The sequence below is a fragment of the Macaca thibetana genome, chromosome 3, assembly GCF_024542745.1.
Source record: "Macaca thibetana thibetana isolate TM-01 chromosome 3, ASM2454274v1, whole genome shotgun sequence".
NCBI classification, from domain to species: domain Eukaryota; kingdom Metazoa; phylum Chordata; class Mammalia; order Primates; family Cercopithecidae; genus Macaca; species Macaca thibetana.
The window spans coordinates 26,539,994-26,567,479 of record NC_065580.1 but is presented as its reverse complement, the minus strand read 5'-3'; the positions used below and the strand labels follow the sequence as shown (position 1 = coordinate 26,567,479).

Here is a 27,486-nt window from a genome sequence, read left to right as displayed (position 1 = left end):
GGGGAGCTATACTTGAGGAAGATGAATCGGACACTTATGTGCCAAACTGACTAGAGGCGGATGAGACCAAAATCAGGAAGGAGAGTTGACCCCTTTTATCAAACTTCAGAGAAGAAGGCAAACTATCTGAGCTAGGGCTACGCTGGCAGCAACACTAGGAAGACAGGGAAAGATGGGAAGGCCAGGGTTATTTCATGAGTGAGGCACACCAACTAGAAGATGGGACAGAAATCAGAATATGGAAAGAAAACCAGATGAAGGACAGAGGGAGAAAAGTAAAATGATATGATTTGCCCATTAACTGAGACTGGGATTGAAAGAGAAAGAAGAATCAAAGATGATATTGAGGTTTTGAACATGAGTAGCTTAGACAAGGGAAAGAGATTATGAGGGCTAAGCCACAACCCACGCATCCTCCTTTAGTCATGAGACAGCTCAAGGTAAAGGTCTCAGTTTCAAGTAAGTGACAGTGGCCACTCTCCAACCCAAAAACCTCCCAGAGGAGAGATGATTTCATTTGAGAATAGATAACCTACCATGGAATACATCTAGATATGGTGTCACTACAGTCAGGCAGGTGGGATAACCTCTTGGAGAGTCAGAGAGCAACCCATTTTGTGATATTAGAGATTCTCTAAGTGAAATTGGCTGACAGCACAATTCTTGTTTTGGGGAAGGAGAAAGCTCCCAGAGCCACTTGTTAGTAATAGAGGTCCTGGAGCATTGGAATACAAGCCAGGAAGTTCCATAGAAAAGAAGGAGCACACAGAAATAGACTTAAGTGTGCCGAGGGTGAGGGGGGCACACCTTGTCACTATGTGACAGGTGATCCATGGGGGCTCCTAGGATTCTCACTATTGGGTCTACTGAGTAATGAAAAGGTGCCCATTAGGGTTAACTTCCCAGGTTTTTAGGTAGCGTCTGAATGGAGTGGAAATGTAAACCTTTAAATAACTATGGCTTTCTTGGCCTAGATGTCTGTCATGTACTACAGATATTTCTTCCTCCCTTCCATGTATATGAGTGAATATCAAAAGTAGGTACCTGTAAAAAATAAAAATAGAAAACTTTCGCTTTCACTGCAAAGATCTTGGAGATGAAATAAATTAAAAGTAAAATGTAACTTGGGGAAGGGCCTATATTAGTTTCATAAATAAATGACTGATCTTGACATTGATCTGAACTGGACCTGTGCTACAATAGAGGGGACTAGTACAGCCACACCAGGCAAAGCTCACCACACAACCTGTTTGCTTTTGCCTTTCTTATTGTCTACACCAAAGTAATGAGATCTGCAAAAAGCAAATGTATTTTTTTTCTCCCTAGTCTATCCCAAGACTCCTTTCCCGCTTCAGACCTAGAGTTTAAGAGGATAACCACCCCTCCCCCAGTGTCCTCTGGGCTCCTATTGTCTGTCCCAAGAAAGCTCCTACTAATTCTCTCAAAAGGACCCTACCTCCTGCAGTTACTTCACATGCTCCTGTGGGCAGCTTTAATTTATCCCAGTGGAAGTCAGGATGTAGGTTTGGGTAGAGGCCTGGGAAACCTATCAAAGCAGAATGAGGTTGGAAACCTATCAAAGCAGAATGAGGCTGAACAAAAACGTCCCAGGTATAGACTCTCGGCTCCCTGTGGGTAGGACCATGTTTGCCACTCACACTGAACCCCCAGCACCTGGCACAATACCTGGCTCATAAAAAACACACTATAAATACTTGTTGAGTTATTGAACTGAGAGAGCTGGGATGAGGAAAACAAGCCAGGCATCCCTTTCTAGTCAAATAATCCTTATACATTTGCCACCCAAAGGCAGGGCAATGGGTTGACCCAAGGTTTTTCTCTCATGACACAGCCCCAAAGAGAATCCTCCCTGTAAATGTGCTCACTTTTTCTCTCCAAATGCTTTTATTCCAGAAGAAAGCAAAACAGTGAGTGGATGACTTTCATTTGTTTTTCGCAGGAAAGGAAAAAAAAAAGTGAGGATTAAGAAAATTTGGAACTAAGGTGTTAAGAAGTGTAATAGGATAGAGGAGGCTAAGAAAAACTCAGTGTTGCTGGAGTCGGGAGAGGTTTGACTGATTGACTGACATCATCCACCACAAAGTCATCAGGCGCCTGTGGGCCTGGACCCTGCAGGAGGCGGCTGGGTGTATTCCTGCTGACTGATAGGATAACTGTGCACATTCAAGGCTAAGAAGGGGACCCGCAGTTGCAAACCAACCCCTAAAACTGACCAGTGCTGAGTTGTCAGTCACCTTTGATAACCATGGTCATCATTAGTGAGTCCAACAGGGGACTGGCTTGAATATCAACCCCAGATGGTGCACAGAAGGGTGCATTTGACTAGCCTGACCTACATCTGGTTCCTCTCTGTGATGTTCTGGCCACCACCCAAGTACTTGGGATCTCTGCCTCTAGCTAGAGCTTCAGGAATAGTAGCTCACCTAGTCCCAAAACTAATCCTCAGAATGAAAAACAATGGCAGCACAGCAGAAAAAGGGCTAGGATGTGGAAATGCAGGAATAGATGCCTCCAGGACCACAAAAAATGCAGCATCTAAGAAGGGACAAGTATTAGGGATCCCTTTCATATGGTCTGGATCTTCCCTCCTGCTTTGACAGTCTTAGTGGGTTCAATATGCTACCCCGTCGGGATGTAGGAACTGAGAGACTAAAAATCCCAAAGCACCAATCAAATTTTTTAAGTCCAAAGAAAGTAGAACTCTGGTGAAAGCCATTTGTAAGCATATCTCCAGAATCTAATATATCCGTGTGGCCAAAAACAGTGGGCACCGTTAATTCATAACCAGACACTCACTGAGACTCAGGAACAGAAGGGGGCAGGGGCTGGTGATCCCTCCAGTGCTAAGCTTTTTTAATAATACACTGGAGAGCAGAGGGGAGAAGAAACAGCATTAATGGAAATGCTTGAAACAAATGCCCCACTAGTGAACAGTGATCTTGTTTTGGACTTACAAAACTGATTGATTATCAGATCCACCTCAAGCCCCTTTTGAGAAGGTTCTCCATCCCCACCCTTGCTCCTAACACCCTGGTCGATTCTGGTTACATCAGTCTGGAAGGAGGGCAGGGAATCTGTAACTTTCAAAAGTTCCTCAGGTGAATCTGAGGACAAACAAGGCTTAGGAACCATGGGTCCAACCCCTGAGATTCACAAAATGAAAATATGCAAGTCAAATGCCAAACTGGCCCATCTGGTTTCACTATTCCAGGAAGGGGAGCCCAAAAGGATGCTAATTTGTTACAAGTGGCCTGAAAAATACATCTATGTTTTAAATACTTCCTCTCTTGAAATAGTAAACTGAATTACAGCAAGCTAGCTCCATGGTGATATTTCCCCTGATTCCAGTTCACGGAGAGAATTTAAAGTGAAAAATGCTTTTCAAAAGGAAGATACAGTAGGCTGTGCTCTTCAATGATGCTTGCTCTGGGCCCAGTACTGATGCTGACCACTTCACACACATCATCTCACATAAACTGTAAGGAAGGCATCGTCACCCACCTCTTACAAATGAAGTCACTGTCTCAAGGAGATTTAAGTACCTTGCCCAAACTACAAAGTGGTGGGATGTGAATTAAACTTTAATCTGATTTCGGAGTCTTTACCTTGAAGCCTACAGTATGTTCTTTCTTAAACCTTCCCACACCTACATCTCTGCTTAAGTTTCTAGGTCTTTGTATGTTACTTAACAAGCATCCCCTCCATGCCAATGTGGTTGCATCTATTTCTTTGCTACAATGCTCCTGAGTGCATGCAGGCATGGGTAAGGATACAGTGGGTAGTAGGAGTCAAGAGGAGAGGCTGGGAGCTGTCTGGAGCTCCTCCTGGGACATTCTGGTAGGGTGCAGAACTATACCAGGGATTCCAACTCTGGCCTACTGTGCAGAAGAATCAAAGGACAGACGTTCCAACAGCCAGGCAAACCAGAACCACAGAGAAAACAGGGAGGCAGTCAAAGCCATCAGAACCCCACAAATATACCTACCAGGAGAATCAAATCGGGGTCTGTGGAGGCAACAAGAGAGTTTGTTGGTGGCCTAGATTTTTATTCTTTGGACTGCTCTGTATTTTAGCTTCATGCAGCAGCTTGCAAAAGAGCCCTGGGGATGGCAAGAAAGCAGAAAGCACCTCTCTTTGTAGCCACAACTACAGATCCCAAGACCACTATGACCAAATTAGGACAGAAAGCCTTCAGTGACGCACACACAGGCCCTGGGGAGTCTGAACACGAGCAGATCTAATGCTGTCGAACAAAACGTGAAACCGAAGAAAACACCCAGCCACACAGAGCCCTTTGAATTGGTGGCTTCACTCCAGGGCTGCAAGTGGGGAGAGAGTGAAGAGAGACAAAGCCTGGCTTTGCAAAGCCTCAAAAGAGTTTCTAGGAATGCCACGTCCCAAATCCGGTGGGGTTGGTGAGGGGTTTGGAGAGTCCTGCTTGTCAAACAGCACTTAGTTGTCATAGTAGGAAGCGGAGTTCTAGACTCCCCTAGCCCTCGTCACAAATCAACAGAGTAGAGTTTAATTCTTATTGCAAGATGACTGAGAAAGGACTTTTATGACAAGCAGATGAGCCTAGGGCAATTTCAAGTGCAAGTAAGGTAGTTATTTATTTGCTTTTTAAGAAATGTCCTACCATTTTGTATGCATTTGGGGGTTTTGCTTGGTGGAGAGTGCCCAGAAGTGGGACTTGGAGGTAGACAACACTGATAACAGTGAGACAGGCTGCCAGGCAGTCTGAGATGAACGGTTCCTAGCCCCGGGCCAAGAGAAATGTGCTCTGACCCAAGGTAAGGCATGTTCTCATCCAAGACCAAGACCAAGGTTTCTCCTAAAAGTTCCAGTAAATACCCAACATAGCTATTAAACCTTAATCTGTTATTTCTTAGTTTGCAGAGTAAAATGTACCCCTGTCAGAGGTGTTTGAACCAGAGCAACTCCATCTTGAATAGGGGATGGGTAAACTGAGGCTGGGTCCTACTGGGCTACATTCTCAGAAGGTTGGGCTACATTCCCAGAAAGTTAGGCATTCTTAATCATGGGATGAGATGGGGATGGCACAAGATACAGGTCATAAAGACCTTTCTGATGAAACAGGATGCGGAGAAGAAACTGGCCAAAACTCACCAAAACCAAGATGGTGATGAAAGTGACCTCTGGTCATCCCCACTGCTAATTATATGCTAATTATAATACAGTATCCTGGTAAAAGACACTCACGCCAACACCATGACAATTTACAAATGCCATGGCAACATCCACAAGTTTCCCTATATGGTCTAAAAAAGGGAGGAACCCTCAGTTCCAGGAAATCTGTACCCCTTTTCCGGAAATCTCATGAATAATCCACCCCTTGTTTAGCATATCATCCAGAAATAACCGTAAGTATACTTGGTCAAGCAACTCATCCTACTGCTCTGCCTATGGAGTAGCCATTTTTTTATTCCTTTACTTTCTTAATAAACTTGCTTTCACTTTACTGTATGGACTTGCCCTGAATTCTTTCTTGTGTGAGGTCCAAGAAACCTCTGTTGGGGTCTGGATCAGGACCCTTTTCCGATAACACCCCTATCATTATCCCACCTAAGAAAACAGGAATCCCAGGGAACCTAATTTCCCCTCGTGCAAACTATTGATTAACTACTCACACCCTTTGAGGTGTCTTGGTAGGACCTGAACCACTTAGTTCAGACCCTGGAAATTATTCCGAACTTGGCTACTCATGAGAATCACCTGGGGAACTTAAAAAAATCCTGGGTCCCAACCCCGGTGACACTGATACATTTGGACCCTCCCAAGATTTTTGAAAGCTGGAACCATCAATGCAGGAAAAACCTTAAAAGTGAGTGGACCCTAAAATCTTCCTGGGGACAGATTTCCTTGCTCCTGGGAGGGTCATTTGCCTGAGCCATTACCCTCCTTAGTGTTCTGGAAAACGGCAAAGTACATCAAATGCAGGGAGGATTCCTCAGCAGTCATGTCAATTGCTATTTGGGTTAAGTTACTGCTACATCTTTAATATTTCCTTAGGGTGAGTTTGTTCATTTGTTTGTTTGTTTGTTTGTTTGTTTGGGGAACAGCATGGGGGTTGGGATTTTATTCTTAAAATGACTTTAGAATGCTCAGCTTATTTTTGTGGACCGGCAGACGAGTTATAGTTCAAACCACAGTTTGAACATTAGGTAGAGAAAGGTAGAGCTATAGTTTAAAAATTAGGCAGAAGAAGACAGCGCAGGTGGGTGAGATCCTCACTTTACAAGAAGGTGGAGGTTGAGCCCAGGATCCAGTTGCAGTTTGGAGCACGAACCCAGACTTTGGGGTTGTAACCTTGTTCTGCTGTGGTTGCTCTGTGGGTGCCTTAAGGCTAGGGCGATACCCCACCTGCTACCCAAGGGTAAGGTTTACCCTGAAGGAAGTGAACGTTCCCTAGGAAGACAATGAGGGCTGGAATGTGGGTCTTCATTGCAACTCAGAGTACCCCCGACCCCACAGCATGGTGGTGAGCCTGCCCTTCCTCTAGGGAGCAGGATGCCCAGGAGTGGGGCATGAGGTACCCACAAGTGAGGACAGGTTTAAGCGGCTACCTTTTGAAGAAGTGTTAAGTTACTCTCTGTGTTTCCTTTATTACCCTCGACCCATCAAAAAAAGTTATACTCAAACATACAGCCTGATCTCTTTGTGCTGGAAGGAATCTGGGGAAGGACTTCTTCCAGGCTTGGAATAACAGGGAGAAATAGCAATGAGAGGGAGGGGTCAGCATTTCTTCAGCTGCAGGAGGCAATTAGTAGACACTTAAAGAGGATCTGAGTGCAGCTCAGCTAATTTAAAAAATCATTATAATTTGAGTTTTAACCAAAATATGACTTTATTTTTTATTTGCAAGGCACCGAGGTCTGCTATACACAATTAACCTCCCCTGTCCTCCTCTCCCTCAAGGCTTCTGTCTGAAAGACTCAGTGGGAGGAGGAAAGGAAGAGTCCAGCTCCTTTGCTGCTGACGACCCTAATAGTCCTCCCACCCCATTGGGCTGCAATGACCACATCTGCACCTATAGCCCCTCATCCAATTTGCAGTGCAGACCTTAATCCTGGTCTCCCCCTGACCTCCTGGCCACTCACACACCCAGTATATCTCCATGCTGTCCCATAGACACTTCAAACCCAGCTCCTCAAAAACAGGCCCCATCAGTTCTTCCACACCTGCTCCTTTTCCTGCATTCTCTCCCTTTGCTAGAGCACAAGCACCCACTCAGTGCTCCGTGCCCCTCAGCTGCCTCATCTAGTTCTCACCAAGACCCACTTCTGGGCCTCTGCCTTCCCTTCCATTTAGTACCCCAGGCCCAGTCCTCATCATTTCTCCCTTGGACCACAGCAGCAGCCTCCTGACAATTCCTCAACACTCAAAAGTGCAGTCCCAGCACACCGAACTTGGAGACAGAGAGCTTAGGTGCACACCCAGGTCCCCAGAGCACTCAGTAGCTTTCTTCACACATTTTCTCTTCCTTTCTCTCTTGACCAGATACAGAAGAGCCAGTGGGAAATTGAGAAGCCCTCAACAGGATGGTGGAGCCACAACATGGAAGGAACCTGGGCTCCTGAATGACTGCATGGAGCAAAATCCCCCCACATACTAACCCATATTGAACTGAGGTGGTTTGTTACAGAATTAACTGGCCATGATTAATAGTGAGCAACTCAAGAACAAAAAGAACAAGTCTATAATAGAAAAGCACTGCTTTTCCCTTCACAAACCTTTCATTACAAAATGCCCGTCAGGTCCTACAGCCAGAGTAGTGAGTATACCTCACTGGAGGCTGTAAGGGCCAGCCAGTCCCCATACACAATCAGAGCTGTCTGCGAAAGACTTAATACCACCAACCCTGTACTGTACCCTCTCAGTTCCCTCTAGTTTCCCCACCCCAATACTGGAGTATCTATGATCACTGAAGGAAAATGAAACACGATTCTAGGTGTCACCTTTCAAAGGGTGTTACTGACTGTCAGCTAAAGTGATTTAAGCCCCAGAAAAACCCCTGTGTCCTTTTAACATCCAAAACTAATCCACTTCACACCAGACATCTATGTTAAATAAACAGAGATTGCCATTAACCTACACCTCTGTACATCTATTTTTAAAAAGCGGTGTCACTCTCCTTTAAATGAACATACTAATTAGTGTATTAATAAATAGCTGAATGGAATCAATGAGACATGTAATCAAGGTCTGACCAGGAGTCGGGGCCAGGTTGAAGGGGGTGGGAGAAAGGAGAGGAAGGAAAATAATCTTATTAGCAGGTTTGCTGAGGAGGGACATGTAAAATCAATGCCACACATGCAGCCAAGATGCAGCCGAAGTGACAGTAGATGGAAAGCTAAGTGCTCGCTCCGCCTCCTTCCTTTGACAGGAAAGCTCCTGGTGAGAGTTAATATGATGAGCAAGGAAGACATTAATTGGGGCATGAAAAGCCATTCAGAGATGGTGTCCAGGATCACAGCTGGCAGAGTTACCCAGAACCTCAGTGCTGAAGCCCTGACTCCTAGACCTTGATTTAAAATACTGAGAAAGAACACACTTAGGAGAGTTGATTTAGTTCTCAGCAACCACTTGGTCAAAAAGAAGCCACAGTGGGAGTTATCTGTTTGGGGCTCTTTGTTAGTCTTACCCCACTTCAGAAATTCTGGTTCACAAGCAGTAGCTGTAAGTACCTTTGCCCCAAGATGGTAGGCACTGGGAAGTGAAGGGCCTGGACTCTCTACAGGCAGCCCTGGGAGTGGGAATGGGGCAGCCCGCTTCTTCATCAGCTCCCAATTTCCTGTAGCACACCTCATAGCTAGAAGGCTCTGGAAGGTGAGAAGAAAAAGTCCTTCTGCAGGTGTGAGGTTTCCAGCTGAAGTGGTATCTGATTACCTGAGCCGCTGCTCATTGGATCTCAAATTAGCATTGATACTCCATTTCCTTCATCTGGAGACACACCCGCTTTGGACCACAAAACACTGGACAGAATAAAAGTAGGCTTTCATTTCCCTAAAGATTAATATCAGGAGAAATGCCCTTCTGTATAAAATCAATTCAGTGCCTGAGACCCTCACCCCAAAGCCAGCTCAGTGATGCTAGTTGAAGTGGAAGTTGTGTTAGGATAAAAGAAACTCAAAAAAATTTTGTCTTGGGACCAGTACTGCCTATCACAAGCCCTCTTAGGGGTGATTCTGCCAGGAGGCAGGGGATTGGCTTGTTAGCAGTTAGAATGCTTGGCTCAGGATTCTGGGGTGCTGTGGGCTCCCATGCCATGAAACTGAAGCTCCTCCTAATTCTGGTTGCTGGAAAAGCCAGTCTCTCTGGGCGGACCTCAAAGGCAGAAAGCCTGCCGCTCTGAATGCCTAGCTCTTGCACGGCATCCACACATGGATGATCTGGAAGCCTCGCAGATGCGTCTTGAGATATGTTTCTGCCAGCCCCAGGCGTGGCCTGCAACCTGCTCACCCAGAGGTCAGCATTTCCTGGAATGACAGGGAGGATACACACACAGGAAGTGGGGGGACATGGCAGGAGGCCGCTCTCAGCAGTCCTTAGGCTATTTTCCACATTACTGTGAATGGTATTTTGCCCCCAGGAGGCTCATAACACAGTCAGAAGGATCTCCCCATTCCCCAGACCCATCAGAAAAGCCAAGGGGTGACAGTCATCAGCCCAGGGGGAGAGCTTCCTGGCAGGGTACATGAAAATTAAATGCAAAAGAGGGGCCAGAGACAGCTGTCCCTGAGCTCAATCTGAAGCACAGGCACCTAGAGAATAACCACACATCGGACCTTCCTGTCTGGTTTGAGAGGTTCTAGCAAAGCCCCCCTGCACAGTCCACATCTTACTCCCTCCACTGACATCCTGAAAGTCCACCATTGGAACATGGTTTCTTTGGGTCAAGCATCATGCTTTCTCTTTCAACAACTTACACCTTAGTGTACCTCCTCCATCACCTCTGTTTTTCTGTGGCCCAAGGCTAAACAGAAGAGAGTGGAGAGGGTGCAAACAGCAGGGTCCCCACTGGTCTACATGGCTATTTACTGAGAATTAGGGAGTGCTGTCCTCTCTGGTTGGCCAGAACTTGGTAAACAGAAGTTGGTAAACAGAAAGGCATCTTGGGGGAAGAAAAGGGCAGCCCTTCCTGAGCAAAGAGATACACCAAGCCTTGGCCAATAAAACATGAGCAGAATCTCAGCCCTTATTTGCTCCCAGCTCACAGGTATACACACTACAGCGTATAGCGCCAAAAGCCCTGTCTAAAGAAAGAAAGAGAGATAGAAAGGAGATACCCAAGTACTTGGGGCAAAATTCAACTACTTCTCAATTTTGCCTAAGGATACCCATTTGGAGATAGATATAGATATAGATATACGACTATTTTCAACCCAAAAATATCAGGACACACACTCAAGCAATGGCACAGAATATCTGGCCCCTCTTTTGCATTCTGTAGATGGGCTGAACAGTAGAGGATGGCAGTGACAAGGACCCTGGGGGAACAGTGTAACAATGAGGTGCCCCTTTTCCTTTAGGGGACAGAGAAGCAATGGAAAATCTCCCCATGATGTGCTATGCTGTGGAAAGACCATCTCCACAAGCCCAGAGCAGGACTCTGCTCACAGAGGTCTCATCATCTTCAAAATATACTGACACACTCCAGTTCCAGACTCTCAGAGCTTTTGTTCCCTCTCCACAGTGGCAAATCACCTTTCTCCACAGTCAACCAGTGGTTCTTTCCTCTCTCAGCCAGAGTGTTGCTGGGAATAATGCAATGTTTCCAGCTTAATCGTTTGTCATCATGCAGAGATTTCACTGATTTCAAAGCTAAGGTGCCTGGAAGAATCGAGCATGCTCTGAACCAGGATGCCTCAGGGCAGAGGGTTCTGATTGGCTGGCTGGCTGTACATGATGAAAACCACACAGGAGAATCCCAGAGGCCCTTACTCGCCAGTTTAAGGCTGTCTTTCCAGGAAACCAGGGCCTGGGGCTGAAGACAGCTGAGATGGGCTGTGCTCATAAATATCCCCTGTTGAAGGCAGGTGAGGACATCCAAGTATGCAAATAACATGTGCACTGAACACACCTCTCTGGTCTCTGATGGACCACTTCAGTTTTCTGACTTTGTTGCAGGCAAACATTAGCAGATGCCCCATCCTGCAATGCTTGGCATAATTATCAGGTAGGCTCCAGGCAATAATTACTCACTAATGGTTAGCCACTGCTTTGAGCCAATAGTCTCCTATCTGCTCTCCCTACACCAAATTCAGAGTCTTGGGTGGTAAACCTGAAAAACAAAACAAAACAAAACAAAAAACCTAACTATTACCATGGCCTGGCAAGAAAGCACATTATCTAAGATATCACTCCAGGTCCTATAAAAATAATGTATGTTTACATGTGGATGGCTGATCTGAGCACAGATTGAATATATAAATGTGGCTGTTAAATCTAGACTCAGAAAATTCGGAGTCTTCCAAAAATAAAGGAATCCCTACAAATATTTTTAAATCTTTTTTTAAGAGGTCATACTCTGACAGAGAGCCAGAATTAATGCAATGGGACCAGCCACCTGCTCTTCTTCCCTTCCCATTTGCTTATAGAACCTCAAGGCAGTAGACTTGTTGAAGCCCAGTGTTAGAAACAGATGTGACTATTTATAAACCAAGAAAACTGAAGTGTTTTAATCCAACACAGGGTGGCAAGTAGTAGAACTGACAAGCTTTAGGAATCTGAAGAACAGGCAACAATTTTCAATAATATCACCTCTCCATTTACTGAGCATTTAATACGTGTCAAGCAGTGTGCAAGCTATTTCCCATGTATTATGTCACTTAATTGTTAGAGTAGTCCCTTATTTTATTCTTTTAATGATAAGGACACTGAACAACAGAGAAGACAGGTAACATACTCAGCCACACAGCTGAGTAGCCAAGGCTTGATGATGTCTGTAAATTACTTTAAAATGCGCCAGCTTAAACAGAGTGGTATAATATAAGTTAGTTCCAATCCTCACCCAAGGATGGTTAGTCAACATCTGAAGTATTGTAACTAACCAGGGCCGGTGACTTAGTCTTTGAAAGCCTTGCATCAGAGTCTACACTGTTTGTTAAAATGCATAAGAGATGTTGGAAACAATTTATCAACGAGAAATTAAGCAGTGTCGAATATGCATAATTGGTTAGAAATGCCATCCAGGCATCTCTGCCCTTTGGGCACAAGAATCTGGCAAGCCTAGAGCCCTTTGTGGCTCCATTCTTGCCCTAGGGGTCTTACTAGGGTCTATTTCATCTCTCAAAGGATGCTGTCCTCTAATCCCACTAGAAGATGAGCCGAAACCTGCAACCACATTGCCACATCTGCCTCAAATAAATCTTCCTTGAAATAAACTTGTCAGAGTTACTAAGTCAGTGCCTCTCAAACTTTCTCACTTCCTGATACTTGCAGAAACTGACAATATTTTTACTACACCCTGGGGCCAGAGAGGGAGCCTCTGCCTACTGCATGCCCCTTGTGCCCTCTGGCTGTCCACCTGCAGGGTTGAGGTGATCCGCTATATCAGCAAATCTTGAGACCCTTCCCGGGACACTAGATGAGGCAGAGAGCAGGATTCACACTGAGCTTCAAAAACAGGCTGTATGGCTATTTCTGTGCCTGGTTACTAACAAAGAATGGTAGGTAGGGTAGAATTGAGTCTGCAACTTGCTTTTGTAGGAAGGTTGTGGAGGAGAAGGCCCATAGCTCTCACCTGCCTATAATCATTGGAAATGAGTCCCCACATAATCTGCCCATTGGGCGTGGTCAATTTGGCATAAGTTGGGTTGCAGTGCCAGATCTGTCTGCCTCCAAAGTCTATCCTGGGTCCTGGGTGCTCCCCTGCTTCTGGAGCCTAAAGAAAGTGAATCAATGGTTATTTGTCCAACCCAAAAGTGAAGCTCTTCAGAAAATGCCACGTCAAAGGGTTCTGTCCTTGGTGCTGTGCTGTTTCATACTTTTATCAGTAAGTTGAATGAAGACTGAGAGTCACATTTATCAAATTTGCAACTGACAGATTCCAGGACTTGTGAAGGTCAAATGAGATAATATGAGAGAAGTCATTTAATAGTAGAGTAAGGCTCAACCCATTGATGAGGATGACACAAAGTTTAAGACTATCTTAGCAGCCTGAAACAGGTCAAAACTGGACCCCCCAAAAGAAATTGAATGTGACAAACAAAAATTCAAATTTTAGGCTTCAAAAAATATTAATGGATAAAGTACCAGGTGGCAGAAGGTTGTGGAAGACACACATATAATGAGGGTGGGAGAAGCTTAGAGACCCACTGGTTATGAACCAGCAGTGGGATGGGGGCTGCCCTAAGATCTTAAAGGGCTGCCCAGAAACCCTGCCATGCGGATGAATTTTGACATTGGGCTTTGCTATCTACACCTCCTGTAAATGGTGACCTGCACAAAATTAGATGTGGAGTCAGACCTACCTGTACCATGAGCAGCAATGAGCTCTGCATCAATGTGCAAAGCAGTTAAAAGAGAAAGAGCCCTCTATCACGTGCTACTGAAGTTGAGTTGTTTCCATCCCCTGCAAAGGCTCCCAACTTGCCAGCACAGCCAGGATGCTTGGCTCAGACAAAAGAGGTGGGAAGAGAGTTTATCAAAACCTACAACTTAAGATTTTCTTCACAGAAGATGGAGGAAATGGGAGGAGGGGGTACATAAAGACAGGCAATCAATTACCAAGGAGCAACTGTGTGTGCCCTTGAATAAAAATCTCTTTATTTCCTTGAATTTTCCTTGAATTTACCTTTTTTTTTTTTTTTAAGTTTTCACCTTTGCAAAACCTTTGGACCTTTTGACCAAAGACAACAAGAAGTCAGCCAAGTTTAATGGAGTTTTCATTTTGGAAAGGATGTTATCTGCAGCTCCTCTGTGCCCACCAAGCAATATGGTACATCCGTGGTCTAGAGACCAACTCATTAGGTGCTCTGTTTACCATCAGTTGGTGAAAAATGATAATCATATGGAAGAATAAACACCAAAACATGGACATCACTGCCTGCAGACTTCCCCAGGAAGCTACTTCCCACTTCCTGTAGATCCACAGCTGTTTCAGGATGTGTATGCCCTCTACTGTCCGACCATTCAAATACTTCTCTTTTCAAGCTCAGAAAACCAAGTTTAAGGTAGGGAGAGAGAGAGAGACATCAAATAACCTTATGTTGGGTCCAAAGGGAACTGCAAATGTGTCTAAGACAATACCTGCTTTCAAGAAGCTTGCAATTAAGTGGGGATATGAGATATAAATACTGAAAATACAAGCCAATAAATCTTATATTACCAGGAAATTCTTGGCAGGCTGAGTTTTCAGAAAGTCTCTCTGTATACTACTGTCTGCACACAAAAATGCCCAGACCTGGCATGTGGCTAAGTCTACTTGTAAAATTTGTTACCTGGTTAACATGCTGTTCCATGCCTAGCAATATTTTTAAGTTTTCAAATATAAGTGTTAAGTGAAAATGCCATTCTTTCAAAACAGTATGTGCTGGAGAAATGACATATTTTCAAAGCGAATTTTCTACATTTGGTCATGTGATATTCTGTAAGCTTTTTTATAAACGCTCTTTAGAACATTCCAAAAATGAGCATCATCAAATTAAAACAAGAGAACTTCTATTACATTGCCGCAAATCCTAGATGTAAATAAAATACCATTTCACTCAATAATGATTGCCAGAAATATAAATACAGTTTAGAAAAATTATTTAATTAGTTTATTTTTAAGTATTTGCCAAGAAGGCTTTGGTCTTGCTAGTATTAAGTCCTGGGAGAAGGAACAAAGGAGAGTGAAATGAGCTACAGCAACTTCATGCAATTAGGCCTGGGTTTAGCAAAGCTCACTCTCTCTGCTCCACACCCCCAACACTCGGCCTGGAGCCAATGACAGCCAAGATTCTTTGTCCAATTTGACATCATGCACATGGTCAGTATCCTGCCTCTTTTGCCTTTGCCTCCTTTCTTAGATCTTCTCATCCAAGTATAAAGCCAGCAGCCCCTTTGAGGACATCTGATGCCTTCAGGTCAGTAGGTAGTCTCTAAAATGAAATGTAAGAAGGTGGTACAAGAAAAGGGGAAAGCGTAGGGATTCCCTACCTTTGTTGCAGGCTCTGAGACAGCCTTGGAGAGGGCTCAGCTCACCAATCCCAAAGGCTTCAGCTGCAGTGGACAGGGGCATGGTGAGGGGATGTAACAAGGACACCCCCCATGGCGTCAACTGCTCTATTCCAGTGCTGACCACAGATCACTGCGGTTAGGTTACTTTCCTTCTTAGAGCCCCAGGCCCTGCCCTCTGCCTCCTAGTAAGGAAACAATGTGCCACCAGATAAACTGGGAGAAGCTGCTGAATTCCCTGAGACTAAAAGTGCAGCTCCATAAATGTATTACATGCCAAGAGCAGTTGATATAATGTACAAGAGCTGGGAAAAGAGGCGTGAGGAGGAATGAACAGAAATCCTGCCACCTCTGTGGGGTTTTTGAAAGGTTAGAGCTCAAAAACACTTACCCCTGCCCCCCGTTTCTCCCCACAAGACAGCCCAAAGCACAAGCCAATTTTATTAGCAGCTCTGAGATACCCAGAAGTAATCCAGAGAAGAGGGTAGATCCATCGTTTCACTTGATGTTGCACTGCAATTTTGCAGCTAAAGACACTCTTTGGGCCTGAACTCCCGGGGTCCCTCAGTCTGGAAGAACAGGTCTAAATGATGCCTGGGCTAGTCAGAGGCCCAGCACTATCTCGGGCCTCTCCCCATCCCCAAGTCTCACTACCTTCCACAGCAGCACAGAGGGCTGAAAGCATCTGGGAAGACTTGAAGGAGTTGGGTATATCTCTCTCTAGCACTGCTCAAACCAATGGCCTGTTCTCTGCAGTTCCTATGGCATGCACTCTGTAATGGAACACAGGAGCCCGTGTCTACACCTCCTACAACAAATGAAGACCACTAAATTATAAAGCTCCCCTGCAAAATGCAAAGCATCTGTCACTAATATGCTAATCCATTCATTTTTCCCCATGTATTGGAAAGAGAGAGAACAGATAGTGCTTGAATTTTACTAAGCCCTAGACTGTGTCTGGTATTTTAAAAATACCTTCATCATAGATGTGTGAAGCAAAGATATAAGAAACAGGGGGCAGAACCTGGAGAGGGATTGCCCCACCTAATGGCATTCCAATCATAAAAATTTTTCCTTGACACCTGACACTCCTGGACCAAGCCAACCCTATGTAGCGGCCAGGTACTACCTGCAGGCTTTGATTGTGCAGACTTTGTCCTACCTCCCAGAATGTGGGATTAGGCCAACGGGACATTATTCCTAATGGGCAAGGTCAATATTTTAATCACCAATCTCTTAGTTCATGGTGGAGTTCATTTCCCTAGACCATACTGTTTTGAGCATGCACTCATTGAAGTTGGAGGCACGCGCCAAGGAAGGCAACAAGCAGAACAGTGGCCCAGGTGTGCTCTGTTCCAAGCTTGCTCCATAAGTAGCACTCTGGGTGCTACTCAACCTCCAGGGATCGTTCTTTTTCCACTGGAAAGTAGTGGGATTCTCCTAAGGGAAGGTGAATACTTGGGATGCTTTCAGAATAATTTCAAGTACATTGTCCAAGACAGTATGTTTACATCGAAACATGAACTACTTGAAAAATGAAAGAATCTCTGTGTGGATCTTCTAGCTTCTTTGTCAAGTTTCTGCCAGATCCCAAAAGGAACTCCTAAGTCTGCAACTGGGTCTAGAAGGAAACAGCACTAGGTAAGCATGAAGTTGAAGCTGCCAGGGACACAAGAGCCTTGTATCCACCGGCCTCCTGGTCACGTCCACCTGCAAAACCACATGTGCCTCAATTCACCTTGTCCAGAAAAGAATGCAGTACTCCTGCCCCACCACTTCCCCCACAAACTGCCTCAGTCCAGATTTCTCCAGCTCCATGAATGGCATCATCTCCCACAGCCACCTAGGCAGGACACCTGCAGGACAGCCCCACTGACCGTTCTTTGCTGCCCACCACCTTCACCACCATATCCACCATCTGTCAGCGCTAACTCCTATGATGTACTTCTCAGATCAGCCCCTTTCTCTCCTTTCCCACCACCTTTGATCAGCCCCAGCTCAGGATGCTTTGATTTACTGCAATAGCCCACTTCCAGTTATTCTCCACGTGGCCCCTGCTTAACCTTGCCACAGTACAAATCTGGTCTTGATTCTCTTCCTGGAGATCCCCAAGGCCTGACTGCTGCCTGATGGATAAATCCCTTAGCTGGACACTGATACTGCTCCTGGTGCAGCCTCTGCCATGTTGCCCCTTGCCCCACTTCCCACCTCTGCCTTGAACTCCTGCAGACCCCGAGGGCTGTGCTCTCACCTCTCTGTGCTGCTTCCTCCACGTGGGACGTCTGCTTATGAGTTCACAAAGACAATCTGAGGGATCCTTCAAAGCATCCTCTACAACTCAACTGGATGCCCCTCTTCCTCCTCCTCTTCCTCCTCCTCCTTCTTCCCCTCCTCCTCCTTCTCCTCCTCCTTCTTCCCCTCCTCCTCTTCCTCCTCCTCCTTCTTCCCCTCCTCCTCCTTCTCCTCCTCCTTCTTCCCCTCCTCCTCTTCCTCCTCCTCCTTTTCCTCCTCCTCCTTCTTCTCCTCCTCCTTCTCCTCCTCCTCCTCCTCTTCCTCCTCCTCTTCCTCCTCCTCTTCTTCCTCCTCCTCTTCTTCCTCCTCCTCTTCTTCTCTCTCCTCCTCCTCTTCTCCTCTCCTCCTCTCCTCCTCCTCCTCCTCCTCCTCTTCTTCCTCCTCCTCTTTCTCCTCCTCCTCCTTCTCCTCCTCCTTCTTCTCCTCCTCCTCTTCCTCCTCTTCCTCCTCCTCCTCCTCCTTCTCCTCCTCCTTCTTCTCCTCCTTTTCCTCCTCCTCCTCCCTCTCCTCCTCCTCCTCCTCCTCCTTCTCCTCCTTTTCCTCCTCCTCCTCCTCCTTTTCCTCCTCCTCCTCCTCCTTCTCCTCCTCCTTCTCCTCTTCTTCCTCCTCCTCCTCCTTCTCCTCCTCCTCCCCCTTCTCCTCCTCCTCCCCCTTCTCCTCCTCCTCCTTCTCCTCGTCTTTCTCCTCCTCTTTCTCCTCCCCCTTCTCCTCTTCCTTGTCCTCTTCTTTCTCCTCCTCCTTCTTCTCCTCTTTCTCCTCCTCCCCCTTCTCCTCCTCCTTCTCCTCCTCCTCCTCTGCTTTCTCCTCTTTCTCCTTCTCCTCCTTCTCCTCCTCCTCCTTCTCCTCCTCCTCCTTCTCCTTCTCCTCCTCCTCCTCTTTGTCCTCCTCCTCCTTCTCCTCCTCTTCCTCCTCCTCTTTCTCTTCCTCTTCATCTTCCACCTCCTCTTTCTCCTCCTCCTCCTTCTCCTCCTTTTCCTCCTCCTTCTCCTCCTTCTCCTCCTCCTTCTCCTCATCCTCCTTCTCTTCCTTTTCCCCCTCCTCCTTCTCCTCCTCCTCTTCCTTCCCCTCCTCCTCTTCCTTCTCCTTCTCCTCCTCTTCCTCCCCCTCTTCTTGCTCCTCCTCCTCCTTCTCCAGGAGCCCTTCTTCATGTCCTGCTTTTCATAACCGGATGGGTGCCTCTCTTCCTATTCCCAGAGCACTCTCTTCATGCCTCAATCTCACTTCCTGCCACATTGCATGTAAATTCTCTATTCCCACATATGTTGTGTCCACACTAAGCCATGAACTCCCTCCTGGCAGAAGTAGGTCTTTCATCTCTACACAAATTCTCATATAGTGCCTAGCACATAGTAGGCACTCAATAAATATTGCTTGAATTGACTAATTGCTTGATCAATTAATTGATTAAATATTTCATAACATCATGTCAACGTCTCTTACTAAAATATGCAAATATATGTGCATGGAGCTTGGTGAAATGTAGGCATCGAGGGACGTTATGAACCCTTTTCTTTTTCTGAAGTCCCCAATTGAACCTACTACTGCCAGGATAGAGATCTCCTCGGGGACCCAGGCCTCTGGACTCCTGCACTGACCATCCCCTGCCACTGTCTCCTGCCATCCCTACTACATTCTCCTTTCTGACCCTCTGCATGTGGCTTTTATCACTTATACCTCCTCGCCAGCTCAGCAAATACACGGGAGCTGATAAAGGTGTGATGAGAGGCCTAAGCTCAGTTTTCATTCTCTTTGTCTTGATTTTCTTTGACCTTGTGTGTAAATAGACTCTTTCTTCTGATGCTCACCCAACTCTTTAATATGCAAGGCCACATTCATCCTCACCTCCTGGGCTGCAGGTGTGAAACAGCAAGGGCTTATTCCTGGCTTTAAAGAGGAGAAATTGAGGCCTAGCCCAGAGAGGGCACTCGCTGAAAGACATTCAGCAGACCTAGGATTAGAAGCTCAGTTTCTGTATTCCCTGGCCAGTACATAATATTTCTTCAATTGCTCTGAAAATGAAAACCTCAGGATTATTTTGCAGGAAGAAACAAAAATAGGCCTGGAAAGACCGTAGCCACATTTCTGACAAGCTCCATTCAGAGGGCACTGTAACTTACATAAATGATTTCCTATTACACCGCAATTGTCACTGCAACACGACAGTCTTGCAGCTTCCTTGAAGTGTTCTCTTTGTTGTTTTTGTACAGATCCTCCAGAAAGAAGAATCACATATGGTCCGAGCAGGGAAACAAACCACATGACACCCGCAGACCCAGATTCCCCTTCAGCATGACTCTTCCTGAGGACCAAAGAGAATCCCATGAATAGTCCCCCATGGGCCTGAGCCCCCTCCCACCTGTCTTCCTCCCAAAGCCCTGCTGTATCCCTGCAAATAGGATTCCTTTTTTTGAAAAAAAATGAAAGTCAACAGTTTATGAAGAAGAAACGAAGTGGCAATTTCCCAGCATGGCTGGGAATCAATACAAGCTGTTGTCAGGGTTTTCCTTTCAAAGGGTGGCTGCCACACTTCTCCAAAGTCAAGAGCAACAGAGCTCCAGTGCTTGACTTACAACTGCTTCATCATAGCAAGATATTTTTAATTTAAAACTCACTGCAGTTGGGTTCGAACTCAGCTGGGACTTGATTTACTGCTAATTCATTTCTCCGATTCCTATAATTCTAAGCTCAGTCACCAAACAGTTTAATGCTGATAGAATCACCAGTGCAATGCTTTATGAATGGGCGTCAGGGGAATTTTGTTAGTGTGTGTTAGCAACTGTTATTCACTCTGGAAAGGAGGACCGTGCCTGTACCAAGCATGGGGGGGCCCTATAATTGGGCACGTGAATTACCAGTGTCCCCAAGTGATTCAAACCCAAATACCACTGAGAGGGTACCCCCTTTTACCCCAACCCACATACACACTCCCACTCTCTCTCTCTCTGTCTCTCTCATACACACACACACATGCACATACACAATCATTACTGTGTTAGATGAATGCCAGGTGGTGAAAATGCTTTCCATGGGAAATGCCTAACTTCACTCCCAGGTCACTACCCAGTGGTGGAAACCATGGATTTACAGTCTAATTAGAAATACTCAGCCCTTTCTTGGATGGCAAAGTTTTCTCTTCCCAAGAGAAAATTTGTTTCAATCATCCAAAGTTTAGGGAGATGTGTCTTAATAACTCAAGCTTCCTTTGTTAATTTGATAAAGAACACTTATCTTTGTCAGTTATATTGAAGCCTCTTATTCAAGAAGTATAGCTGGAGAAAAAAAAATTGAGAAGGTGAATGTCATTACTCACATATTTTGCAAACATCCATCTTGATCTGTTATGTGCAACCAAAAAGTGCCACTTGTGGGAAACATGTCCACAGACCTGTCAGAGTGGCATTCACACTTCTCGAAATGGTTTCTTTATGAAACATACACCTGAAGGCAGATCGCAAGGCCACGGTCGCTAAAGTTTTGTGAGAATTCGCAGTCATTTCTGGGAGTCTCAAAAGCAAATGACAAGGACAAGAGGCAGGCAGTGCCTCTGAAAGTTGGATCCACAAGTCCCTGCAAGTCCCCATTTTATCAGTACAGTGAATTCATTCTTCTGGTTTTTTCACCTCTGAAGTAAACCAAAACTTGAAAGCTTCCGGTTGAAGGCCACCATCTCCCAAAATGCCTTTCTAGGGAACCCTCTTTCCAGGAGACATCAATAGGCTTAAATACACCCACATAAAGGGATCCCCATGGCCCAATAACCTGAAAAGCAGTGGGCGAAGAATAAATAGGTTTCCCAATAACAGGTCTTCTTCACCTGTAATTCACCCTTGTGCATCTCCGTGAATAGGACAAAAGAGAGGATGCTTGCAAAACTTACTTGGTCACAGAACGCTTTTTCCACGGAGGATTTTATAGACTAGTCTTTGGAATGTTCCGCTAAATTCAGCTTGGTCTTCCCCCCCAATCTATCAGTGCCTAAACCCATAGTGAGTTTTGCACAGAGAGAAATAATTTAATTCCATGTGCATCCATGAGCAATAGCACTGCACCTACCTGTCCCTGACCTTTATGACCCAGGATGCTGGAGGGTGACTGAGGGGCTCAGCCTGCACCCATCTGGATTCATCTGAATCCTCTGGAATAGCCAGTCAGCCTGACTTTTGGCTCTGTCCCTGCTGCAGAGCAAGAACCCACCATATTAGCCTGGTTCACACTTCCCTAGTATTGATATGTTTAAGGTCATTTTTCTCCACCTTATCCTGCTCCATTTATTCCTTCTATTTTTACAGCAAATATTTATCCATTGCTTCCAGTAAGATAGGCTCTGGGTTGGGCACTGAGTATACAAGAAGTAAGAAATGATCCCTCTCAACCTAAAGTATAAGGAAATACATGATTCCCATTGTTTTCATTGCCACTGCCAGTAGCAGCTTCTTCACCATTATTAAAAAGCATGAATTGAGTTACTGATTAAACCAAAAACTGCTTGAAGCAGGGGCTGACCCTACCTTCTGGGAGCTGCAACTCTCAGGCAGACACCCTAATGCAGGCCCACGTCTCTTGGTCGGTGAGTTGCTCACATCAATCAGTGGTTAGGGACAAATGCATTCAGGGAGGAAGACAGGGTCAGTATCTAATGGACAAGAGAGCTGGAAAGAGGTCACAAGCACAGCATGACCATCAGTCCTCTGCCCAGCCTGACCCTAAAGGGCCTTCAAAGCACAGGAGTAGTAAAAAATGTTGATGAGGGGCAGGACTAGCTAAAGGCAATGACTTACAGGAAATAGTTTATGCAGAAATGTCCCCTGTTGCATTATATTTCAATGCTTTCATTATTTCTGAAAACTAGGGGGGTGGCAGAGGTCATTACGACCTCTCCCTGCTTCCCAGCAGCCGTGCCGTCCCTGAGATAGTCACACACCACTATGCGGAAGGCTTGCTGTTGTTTAACAAGTCCCAAAACATTAGAAAAGTCTCCCGATATCGGATTGGCACCCGTTCTTCATGTGGTTTCTATTTGGGGTTTAAATTGGATAACCCACAGTGTAGTCGACTAGTGTTGACATAGACTCGTGAATTCTGGGACTCCTAATTGGAGTACCCTGCCCTGTCTTGCCATCTGACTCTGTTCTGAAGAACTTTATGTTCCTTGCATGGAAATTATTATCCCAGACTCCCAATTTATGTATCTACCCAAATCTGCAGAGTCTCACCCGACATCACACCACCCCACGCCAATTCTGAGCTGCAGTCATTTTCCTGTTCCCCTTGTTATCATTGCCACTGCCAGTAGCAGCTTCTTCACCATTATTAAAAAGCATGAATTGAGCTCTTGACTAAACAAGACACTCCTTGAAGCAGGGGCTGACCCTACCCTCTAGGAGCCGCTCCTCTCAGGCAGATGCCCTAACGCAGACCCACGTCTCTAAGTCAGTGAGTTGCTCACATCAATCAGTGGTTAGGGGCAAGCATATGTATTTAGGGAGGAAGACAGGGTCAGTATTTAATGGACAAGAGAGGCCCCAGTGATGCTTTCTGCCATTCCTCTGATCCTAAAGTTCTTGCTGTCTTTTCTTCCTTCAGAGGCAAAGGCTGAGCTCCTGCAGGGGTAACTCTGACATACCTACTGCAGGGAGAGCCAAGGAAGCCCCAGCCCCAGGGTCTGACCCACAGAGGCTCTAGCTTGACCTAGTATCCCAACCCCAAAGTGAGAGGAGTTGACTGATGCCTCGTGGGCTGACCTGTGACCAATGAGCTACAGCAGACCAGAGGGACCCGTGGATTAACTGCTGGCTGTGCCTCTCCACCACAGACTATTCTGAGATATAGTGTTCACACCAGGCTTCCCTGGATACCTCCTGAGTGACTGAGCCACCAGCTGCTTTTCACTGGGAAGCCAGGGCCAGCTTGGTAACACACTATTTGTTCTTCTTCCTTCCCTACCTCTCCTCCTTTGCTTCACTTTTGCTTCCCTAGGACCCCACCCCTCAATAAAGTGGTAACACACAGCTTCTGCCTTGAGCTCTACTTTCTAGGGAACCCAGACTGTGACTGGGGTGAAGGACAGACAGGCAGAGGGGGCAAGGTCCAGGCTCTCCATAGGTTTGACAAGAACAGTACTGCTTGCATCTGTTCTGTGCATTGGAATTCCACATAAAATTTCACTGGAGCAAAGACTTTCACTGTATACATATTAAAATATGTTTAATCACCAATCTAGACTAACCTCCTCATTTTATAAACAATAAACTGAAACATAAAATGATTTTTCCCAAGATGCTTTAGTTAGAGTTTTCTACATCTATCTGTATCCAAAGCCTAGCTTTTTCCACAACAGTGGTTTTTAAGCAAGGGGACATACTGGAATCATCTAGGAACCTAAGAAAATGGACATGTGCCTAAGTAGCCGTCTCTTTCCTTGGAAAGACAAGGGGCAGGATAGGCTCTGAAGAAGCCTGAGCAAATGCTGAGGCCAGAGGTGGACTCTCTACCTGCCTGGCACAATTCTGCTTGAGAACCTAATGCTTACACAATCACCAGAATCCAGTACTTGGTTTATGTAATGCAAAGGTTCAGTGGAAATTTTCACCATAGAAGCCACCTCTTTATTCACATTTAAGAGTAGACATAGGAAAGTGCCTGTCTTAGTTTAGTGTTTCTCAGTGGATTCCAGGTCCACTACACAGTATATCTACTTTTGTGATTTCACAATCCATGTGAGTGTATTAAAGGATCTGAGAAGTCCTGCAGCAAGGAGTAACTTTAGCTTTGCTTTACACCCAGGGTTTTGCAAATTTATTTGACTGTGGAAACTTTTTTGTATGTAATGCCTATTACATACAAAACTGTGGAAACTTTTTTGTATGTAATGCCTAATCCCCCACAGCATATACTTTGGGAAACTCTGCTCTATTTTAAGTATTATTTTCAGGAAAGCAGGTCTGAGATGGAGAGGAAGAAAATGAACTCCAACTGACTCTAGCAACGTTAGCTGACATTCCAGGCAGGCTGCTTCTTCAGTTGCACATCCTGAAGTCTGCTACTGTCTCCTCTCACTCTCTAACCCTGCCACAAGAACGGAAGCAATCCACCAGCTATGCCTTGCTTATTTCTTTCCTCTTGGCCTCTGGGCCAAAGCCAAGGAATGATTGGTTCACCTTCTAGTGTGAGCCTCCACACTACCAAAAGGGAAATCCAGCTGTGCTCTTTCGAGAAGAGTTCAGTAAGTATGTCAGATAAGGAACTGATCTTGAGCAAAGACCGGGAAAGCCTTTCAACTGCCATGGTTTTCCTTTCCTAAATTTCCAGTGACCTCTTCCTCAACTGCTTCTCTCCTCGCACTTCATAATGAAAATACTCTACACTGTAAGACCTTGGGAATTAATTCAGCGAGGCTATGTTCAGTGCATTGACTGAGGAGGCTCTATCCTCTTAGCTAGTGATCTGTTTTGTGTTGGAGTGACAAAACATCCCCAAATCCAATTTGCTGTTGCGAATCCTGGTTCATGGAGGAAACACCATAGAGGGGAAGGGGAAGATCCAAGCTCAGAAGGAAAAGAGAGGATGCCTGAGATCTCGCCAACACCTGTTGGTTCCAGTGTGCACAGGACGTTACCTGCCAGTGTTTTATCCACTCATTCCTACTGCTGCCTCAGAGGGGAGGTGATAAAATTCCAGGTACACCCCTTCTAGCCACCTCAAGTTGGACACAACCTTCACTCACCTCACAGTGTAGAGAAGTCAAAGAAATAATGCATGGAATAAAAGTTTGTCTTTTGGAGAAAAAAAAAAAAAAAAAAGCAAGTAACCAAAGTGCCTCACTTGTGGATTTTTCCTAAAACATTTGGACCAGAGGGACTGAGCTTAGCCCTGGCTTTGGATTGGGACAGAACCCAACCAGGCCCATGGGCTCCTTCAGGGATTCACACCTACACCTTTTGGCATCAGGATATAATTCCTGATGCCTTGCCTAGGCCTGCACCATCTCAGGTCTGAATTATTTTCTTCATGCAAATGGGGACCTATCAAAATTCCTCTAAGTGCTACAGGATGGCTATCCCCCGACATGGTCCATTGGCACCAACATCTGATGAGTCTCTGCTCCGACCACCATAGGATCCAGGCACCCAGCATGGCATGATGTCCCCAGGCACAGATTTCTTCCCTGTTTCTGGATCCTAAAGTCAGAAACTCTAGGAGTGATAAATGCATGACTGAACAAATGTCAAGCACCTACCGCGAGTGGTGTAATGGTAAGAATCTTTGCCCAAGAGTGAAAAAACCATCCATCCCTTACCAACCTGGGGCCTTAGACATCTCACCTAAACTCTCTTCTCAGCCTTAGTTTCTATGTTGTCAAAATGGGAATAAACAATACCTACCTTGCACAGCTACTTTAAAGACGAAATGAGAAAGTGCTGTTTCCACAATACTAGCAACTTGAAGCAGTCAGCAGGGAGAACTAGACTCCTATCAGAATTGGAGCCTCAGAGAGTCTAAAGTAAAGATGGGGACTTCACTCAATTCGTTCATTCACTCCTTATTTTTTCCTGGGAGAAAATGGGAATTGCCAAATGAGGTGACAGTCACCCTCAGGACCTGGGCACTCTGCTAGAATGATCCATGCAATTTTATAACCTACCAACAGCCAAAGAGAAGACTCATTCCCCTTGATGCATGGGCAAATAGAGTCTCAATGAATAAATACATTTGCCTGGTATCACAGAGGTAGTGCAAGAGACTAGGACCAGATATTCTAAACTTCCTCCCCAGCCCTCGCCCATAAACCTCCCAAAGGGGCAGCAATACAGTGAACACATATATTCTAAGGAGGCAACCAGCACAGTGATGAGGAGAAAGGTCAGATTGCTTACAAGTGAGACTTGGCTCCATCACTAAGTGGCTGTGTGATCTGGGACAAAGTCTTTAACCTCCTGCATCTCAGTTTCCTCCTGGAGGAAATGGGGACTGTAATAGCCTATCTGGGTTGTTATGAGGCAAACTACTTAAATGGTGCCTAGCCCAAATGAGTGCTCAATAAATATTGGCCACCATCATCATTAATTATCATCTTTCGTTCCATTGTTTTTACAAGAACTGAAACTAATACTAATATCCTCACAGCCTCTTCCCTTGGGAGGCTGATGCCACAGGACAGGGCAGGGGTGTGGGGGCTTACACCGACTTACACAGGGACTCGGGAAGCTTTTCTTCCAGGCTGCTCTATACCAGGCAGGGAAGCAGCCTCCTCCTTCAGGAACAGGCCTGGGCTGTGGGAATCAGGACCCCTGCCTGTCTTTCATTTCAAGATCCATCTCTTACCACTTAGCAGCAGAGCCCCCTTCAGTCTCCCTACAGGCTCCACCTTCCTACTACAACTTGAATGGTGCAGCCTGGGCAGTGAGGACAACGTGAAAGAAGAAAGAGAAAGTCTGGGCAGCTAGAGGGGATCAGGTGGGAGTCCCGGGAGGGAGCAGTGGAGCTTGCAGCTTTTAAAGAGACAGTGTCCTGTCCACGGGGCCCTGTGGGGACCAAGCATAGCTCGATAGAGCCTATAGGCCAATTATCCTAATCATGTGCATCTCCCAAACAGCCGTTTGATTTATTAGTGAGACGTCTTTTTAAAATGCCGCTCTTAAATATAAATAACACTTAATCATCCAGCTGTCGTTAAATTCATGTTATATTGATTTCTTGGAGTGCCGCAAATTTGAGGGCGAATGGGCTGGCGGATGTGCGCACAAAGCCAAGAGGTAGATTAGCAAATGGTGGGGGCGGAGAAGTGGGGGTTGGAGGGAGAGGAAGGGAGGTGTCAAGGGAGGGAAATGAACCTACTCAATAGCCCAGGGTCTGAGCTAGTTTCACATTGGGTAGCGCTGGACACAAATAAGAAGAGAAGAGACACTGGCACATCTGTTGCATAGTCTAATGACAGCCAAGATCACGGTCGTGTTTTCTGTATTGCTGCCGCCCCCTTGTAACCCACCACAGAGC

At 45.7% G+C, this 27,486-nt stretch overlaps 3 protein-coding genes across 3 annotated transcripts in view; 1 reads left to right on the top strand and 2 right to left on the bottom strand.

The window, feature by feature from the left end:
- The window catches only part of LOC126950803 (basic proline-rich protein-like), a gene marked incomplete at its 3' end in the record, with an annotated part of 538,772 nt that extends 520,173 nt beyond the window's left edge, over positions 1 to 18,599 (top strand). The window contains exons 3-4 of the mRNA XM_050784805.1: positions 17,558 to 18,168; positions 18,247 to 18,599. Of these exons, the coding sequence (XP_050640762.1) occupies positions 17,558 to 18,168; positions 18,247 to 18,599 (964 nt within the window). The remainder of the gene's footprint in view (positions 1 to 17,557; positions 18,169 to 18,246) is intronic.
- PODXL (podocalyxin like) overlaps positions 1 to 21,452 on the bottom strand; it is a 1,065,326-nt gene extending 1,043,874 nt beyond the window's left edge. The window contains exon 1 of the mRNA XM_050782501.1: positions 21,449 to 21,452. The gene's annotated coding sequence lies outside the window, so the exon portion shown is untranslated. The remainder of the gene's footprint in view (positions 1 to 21,448) is intronic.
- The window catches only part of PLXNA4 (plexin A4), a 450,027-nt gene that overhangs the window by 418,980 nt on the left and 3,561 nt on the right, over positions 1 to 27,486 (bottom strand). The gene's annotated exons all lie outside the window — the stretch shown is intronic.